We start from the raw sequence: 6,804 nt of genomic DNA, 5'->3' as shown, positions 1-6,804 counted from the left end.
AAAGATTTTTGTCTTACAAATATAAATAATATAAGTGATTTCTAAGTACAAGATGCATGCATCGCATGAGCATATGCACTATTACAAATTCATATTACAAATGTAAAAAATTCAAAATAAATAAATAATTGAAATAAACAACTTATTGTAAAAAGAATCTTATTTCAAGTGGGACTCCTTTCCATGTTATCCATTTATATCAATCTTCTTTTTTTTCTAGGGTTATTTCAATCAATAAGATAATTTAGTTTTCTAAAATTATGTGTGAGATATTTCTTGTACCAATTAGCTGTGTCCGTTGGTAGGCGTTTGAGATTATCATTAAAATCAATATGATAAAGACCCCAATTTCCAGAATAGCCTGCTTGAAATTCATATGTATCAAATGCTGCCCACAAAAAATAACCTTGGACATTTACGCCATCACTATAAAAAAAATTACAAATATTAAATATCAACTAAAAACAAGTAACATAAACACCCCATGTCATATTGAATACATTTCATAGAGATATTTTTTAGGTTTTGTGATTTTGAATATTTTATATTAGAAATATTTAAAACCAACATTTATGAATATTTAAAGGACGAAACTCCTTTAAAATTAATAATACACTTTTGAGTGAAAATTTATTTACAAGAAATAATTAAAAATTTATGCTATTATAGATTCATTCAACTATATTTTATCACTATTGTAATTTATAAAATCACTTTATAAATATGTTAACGCCTATCTATATACTAAAATATTTGAATAATTACGTAAAATCAATATATATTATACAACTCACAACTATTAACATTTCGGTTACTCTAACCCGTTAAAGTTTTATTATTTAATTTTCAAAATATTTGTGTATCAATTCATAGTAAATAAATAAAAAAAGTTAAGTATTTTTTAGTTTTGTATTATTCACTTTAGTTGAGTAATATTATTAATAATGTTTAATATTTATGATAGAAAAACATATTTAATTGTAAAAAATAAATAGATTCAATTCTATGAATAATCAATTGTGTCAATTTATTTATTTATTATCCATAAAACTTTAAGGATAAAGTAAAATGACTCACTCAATTGCCGCTTTAGTAGCGTTTATATGTGCAGCAATATAAGCAATTCGGTGTTCATCCTTCAAAGGATTTGGAATTTTTGAAGAAGAAATACCTACATTAAAAGGATTTCACAAAAAAAGTATAATGATTTATCTCTTTTGTAACCTAAATTATAACTATTATTTATAATGATGTAAATATAATTAAATGAACCACCAACCATTTTCAGTGACGTAGATTTTGGGATTTTTATACTTTTTCTTAATATAGACTAACATATTATATAATCCTTCGGGATAAACATTGCTCCCACTATATTGATCCTACAAATGATCAATATTAAAAAAAGTAAATAATAATAATAATAATAATAATAATAATAATAATAATAATTCTGTTAAAATATCATTCTTCTTAAGTTGTTTCATTATTTCTCACCTTATAACCAAGAGTTTTTCCTTCTGCATTAAAAACTACAATTATGAAAGAATAACCAAGAATTAGTCAAATATTAACCATTCTAACTTATTATAATCTTACATATACATATCTAATAATAATAATATTTTGACTGGTGTAGTCTATGAGGTCAACTTCATTGACCATTGATTTATATTAATGTTTTAAAAGCAATGTTGACCTTACCTTCTGAAACAGCTAAAGCATCATAATTGTCAAACATAATCTTGGTTCTATTTGGTTCATGTCTAGCAAAATGAGAAGTATAATAATTGATTCCAATAAAATTTGTGCTTCCTTTTAACAAGTGTTTTTCCTTTTTAGTGAATTTAGGCAACCTATTCCCCACTAGCTTTTTCATTATTTGTGGATAATCTCCATGGAAGACTGGATCTAAAATCCTGTATATTTTTTATAAAAAAACGTAGATAAATAATTTTGTGATATACTAATCACTAAAAAAGGATATAAAGTAAAATAAGAATAACATAAAGTTATCAATAAAGCAAAAACAAATTGTGATTTGTACGATAACTAAAAAGCACTAACCATCCCCAATAGAAATCCATTAGTCTTTGTGCAGCAACCACATCTTCTAGTTTAGAACTGTAGGGAGCATATCTTCCTGATGAAAGAGCAAGTCCAATTTCTCCCCTTTGTATTTCCTATATCAAATATTAGATGAAAAATAATATTTTACTTCTTATTCCAAATTATCCTTATTTTATTAACCTTCAATTAATTTTCAAATTATTAAAGTCGATACTTTTATTTCACTAAATTAAATGTAATAATAATTGTTAATATTACTTTCTTCAAGAGTCTGAATTCTCTTCGATCACAATATTTTTGAGTCTTAATAGTTAATATACATATATCTTATTTATGTTAAGGCTGATGATATATATGTAACATGAAAATTTCAAAATATGTTTACTTTGAATTTTGTTGTGTATAATTTTGACGCGGTAGCATGAGCAATGAGGAAGTTGTGAAGGAGAGTATATGCTTGTGTACATATTTTAGTATTTTTGCATGTCTGATCAGTAGATACTTTATCAAGGTTGAACATGAAATGAAATATAGCTGTGACTTCTGCCTCATTGATTGTAGTCCAATGTTTCACTCGATCTCCATATGTTTTGAATAAGAGTTCACTATAATCCTTATAATATTTTCTGAAATTTAAATTATGTACATAATCAGTGTAAGAAAGCATGTTAAAATTCCTTAACTTCAGTGTATATTAATTTTAAGGTTAAATCTATTTAGTGAAAATGAATATAAATAAAATATGATATAAAAGTAAATTTACACAATTGAGCGATTTAAGAAGCCTCCAAACTTTTGCTTAAGAGCTAATGGATAATCGAAGTGTATGATACCCACGAAAGGTTCAATATCTACATATGTAAATGGATCATGTAAAGTCAAATTAAAATAAAAATTCCTTATATTTTAAACAAATTGAAATGGATATTAAATACTTCAAGTCGTACCATTTTCGAGTAACTCATTGATCAAATTGTTGTAAAAGTTGATACCTTCTTGATTTATACCTCCTTTCAAGGTTCCGTCTATATATTTGTTTGTTAAAAATAAACAAAATAATAAATGTATCAATGTAGTTAAATATTGCAAGAAAGAAATAAAGTGCAAGATGATTTTTTTTTCAAAAATATAAAATAGAGTTTAATAAATATTTTCTAAAAGTTTAAAATTGTCATATGTTTAACTTCATCGTGATATTTTATAAAACAAAAATAATATAATGGTGTGTGATTCCACTAGTCATGTGAATATATTATATTTTAAATTAATAAAAGCAATTAGATATTTAAAATGGATCAATTGTATTTTTAGTCTTTTAATTTTTTGTTTTGTTTTAATTTGATTATTTAATTTTTTTTCCAAATTATTCCATTCAATTACAAACATTTGTATTTTTCTGATTTGTGTTATATTTTTCATATTATGAAAATTTGACAAATAACTCTAAAACACTATCTTTAATTCTTTCATAAATATATTATGTAGACTTTATATTCATATAATTTTTTTTCTAAGCTAGAAAACTACCAGCAAATATAAAGACAACATGTTAGATAGAAAAATATAACTTCCAATTGACAAGAAAGAAAAAACACTCAAATGCTAAAGTTCCAATTTCAAAATTCTATAAATAATGTGAAAAAAGTTTTGCATCATTAAACATTCTTTGTAACGAGTGACTTGTTAATTCAGAAATAAAAACAAGATAATAGTCATTGATACAATAAAATAGATTATAAATAGTAAACATTATATTAAGTTTATGTTTTAACATAAATAAGAAAATTACTGAGAATGAAGTTCGAGAATTTAGCAACAAAAACTAGAAACAAGAAAATGGTGCTAGGTGTTTGATGATGTTGTCTAAATATTTTACGTGTATGAATTATTTTATTTTGGTTATAAAGTCTTTTAATAACAAGTAAGAAGAATGTTATTATGTTGATGCAAGTGTTGTTACAAACCATAACAAGAAGTTGAATAAGGATGTGAAGTTGATGAGGGAATTTCAATAGATCATTAAAACTCCTACATCTATAGTTGCAAAGGGGGAAAATGGTAAGAGTCATTTACCCGGCATTATTCTACTCCAAGAAATTGACATTCTATAAGAATTTATTCCAAGTTTTTTCAAATGTTGCACATCCTCCTACAAAATCATACAAATTGAAACAAATAAAACAATTTTTAAAATAAATAAAATCCAGGTGTATACTTTTCCTTATTACTCCTAAATTATCAAACTATTAGATTTAATATCAATGAGTAATATGTAAGGTAAAAAAAACCCTTTCAGTAACAAGGTTTGTGTTGCTTCTGATCTATAATTTCTCCTAAATAGATTGTAATAATGTTAGTTTTATGGTTGAAGTCGAGTTAAAGGTTGAAGATGTATGAACCTTCATTCTCATTAAAATATTAACTATCTTAAAATGTGAAATAAAAAACTATATTATCTAAAATGTATGAAACAAAAATAACCGCAAAATTAATAGTTGGTGAACTAACCTTATATCGGTTGTAATGATCAATTTTTAATGGAAATTTATCAACATCTAAATATACATCTGCTTGTAAAGAAGAAGAAAAATGATTAGAATGAAGCACTAAAGTTTGGAGGTTATCTTCCAAAATAGATAGAATTCTTTTTTGAATTAACAACTAAAATTGAGATTATATAACAAAATATTCATAAAATTATTTGTTTATCACTACATGTATTAATATATATTTTTGAACCTTTGTTTTGTATAACTATATCATCCCATATACCAAGTCCTCTTCCTCCTTCATTACATCCTCCTTCAATCTAAATTTATCAAAATAAAATTAATAATGAATTAAATCATAATTATAATATATATCTTGTTTTTTAGATAAGAGATATTATATATTGATGTTTACGATATTTTAGTATGTACCTGTAGGGCAGAAGACCCGCTACCAAACAAAAAGCCTTGTGGAAATGATGCACGACTTGGAAAGTTTGAAGAATTTAAAAATTTTAATATTGAATCATATGGATTAGACGTTGTTGCTTCTACGATCTATATGTTAATTAATCAATATAAAATGAAATGAATTAATTATAACTTAATTAATATTATTGTGTACATGGATAAAATAAAATGAACTTAATCATAAGTACCTGTGATGCAGATAAGTGATGTGAAATTGCCTTATGCTTAGAAGGAAGATCTGCAATATTAAAAATACATTAAATTATAGCATTGAAAAATATTTGTTAATTCAGATTAGAAATAAAGACAATCAGAAGCTATATTACTTGCAATCATCAAGATTTTTTTAGTGAAATAGATCTGCATTGTTAACATAAATACTATTATTGTATAGTATTTTCTCTATCTTTAAATGATTATTTACAATTTTATGCATATATTAAAAAAAGTTAAGTTGTGGTATATTTAATGTGTATGATTAGCATAATAATATTACTAATAAATTACCTTTTATGAATATATAATATTTATTTTTCATATTCTTAAAAAAATAGTAGTATTAATAAGATATATATTGGAAAAATGACCAACGAATTTATATATAAATTTGAAAAATATTTTATGTATTATGTACAATGTTTCAAATGATCAAAATATTAGAGATAGAAGACACATACATTAATTTGGTTTGATGAAGAAGAAAAAAGTTTTAATTTTATAAAATAAAATTATTGTAAACAAAATAAAAATAAATACATACACCCTTCTGCTTGACCAGAAATATTAAAGAACAAAACAAAGAACATGATTAAAAGAATAGTTTCAAAAATTCTCAAAGATGATATAGTCTCCATTTTATGCATAAAAGAATATGCTAAAATATGATATTAAAAATCACAATTTCTCTTTATTTATAATGATGAAAATACAACTCAGACTTTATACACTCATGACAACCTATAAGGAGATTTTCTATTATTAAAAATTCAAACTAGATTTTTGAAATATTATTACGAAAATCTATTATTGTTTATTGTTTAAACTCTTTTCGATCTGGATAAATAAAAACCCGCCTATATATAGACTTTCCAACAAAATACTACTGTTTGTTTGTTATTAGTGTATATCGTAACAAGTTGGATACCTGTGCGTTTGCACGGGTACTGATCTTGATCTGTTATGCGCGTTTGTTTTTAAAATATAATAAGAATATAAAAAATAAAAATAAAATTTCTTTACCAAAATAACTTATTATTTTTAAAAGAAACACATATTTTGATTTATATACGGATTATAAATATAATATTTTCATACATAAATTTTTTTGTATGAGCTCTATATTTTCCTATATGTAATATTATTTTTGTTTTAACATTATTGATACAAGTATTTGGATAAAACAAACTTATTTCCATTTAAACAAAAATTAAGATTCACTCATTAATTTAAAAATAATATTTGTCCTTAATAACATATATTAGTGAAATGATTACATCAATAATATATGTATAAATAAATATTTGTAACATAAATAAACATATTTTGTTTGTGTTTGGATTCATAGTTTCATATAATTTCCATGATATAAAAAATAAATTTTATTAAAATTATTTTTAGTTAAGAAAATTATTATTACTAATTGATAAATAAATTAGTGATACACATTGAATTGATTTTATTATAACTAATTGATAAATAATACTAAATCTTTTTTAATTTTATATTTAATAAAATTAAAATTAAAATAAAAACTATCTTAATTTCAAATTAACTA

At 23.2% G+C, this 6,804-nt stretch overlaps 1 protein-coding gene across 1 annotated transcript; it reads right to left on the bottom strand.

The window, feature by feature from the left end:
• Positions 1-227: 227 nt before the first annotated feature.
• LOC127102494 (beta-glucosidase 10-like) lies at positions 228-5,396 on the bottom strand. Its single transcript, XM_051039861.1, has 15 exons — positions 5,357-5,396; positions 5,219-5,268; positions 4,992-5,117; positions 4,826-4,879; positions 4,579-4,731; positions 4,470-4,496; positions 4,144-4,219; positions 2,834-2,921; positions 2,573-2,696; positions 2,068-2,183; positions 1,705-1,919; positions 1,498-1,532; positions 1,280-1,382; positions 1,078-1,171; positions 228-426 (listed from the first exon to the last, which is right to left on the bottom strand). The coding sequence occupies exons 1-15, from the start codon at positions 5,394-5,396 to the stop codon at positions 228-230; spliced, it is 1,500 nt and encodes a 499-aa protein (XP_050895818.1).
• Between the last annotated feature and the right edge of the window lie 1,408 nt (positions 5,397-6,804).

The sequence above is a fragment of the Lathyrus oleraceus genome, chromosome 7, assembly GCF_024323335.1.
Source record: "Lathyrus oleraceus cultivar Zhongwan6 chromosome 7, CAAS_Psat_ZW6_1.0, whole genome shotgun sequence".
In the NCBI taxonomy this organism is placed as follows: domain Eukaryota; kingdom Viridiplantae; phylum Streptophyta; class Magnoliopsida; order Fabales; family Fabaceae; genus Lathyrus; species Lathyrus oleraceus.
The sequence above is the reverse complement of the archived record's forward strand: the minus strand, read 5'-3'. Positions and strand labels throughout refer to the sequence as shown.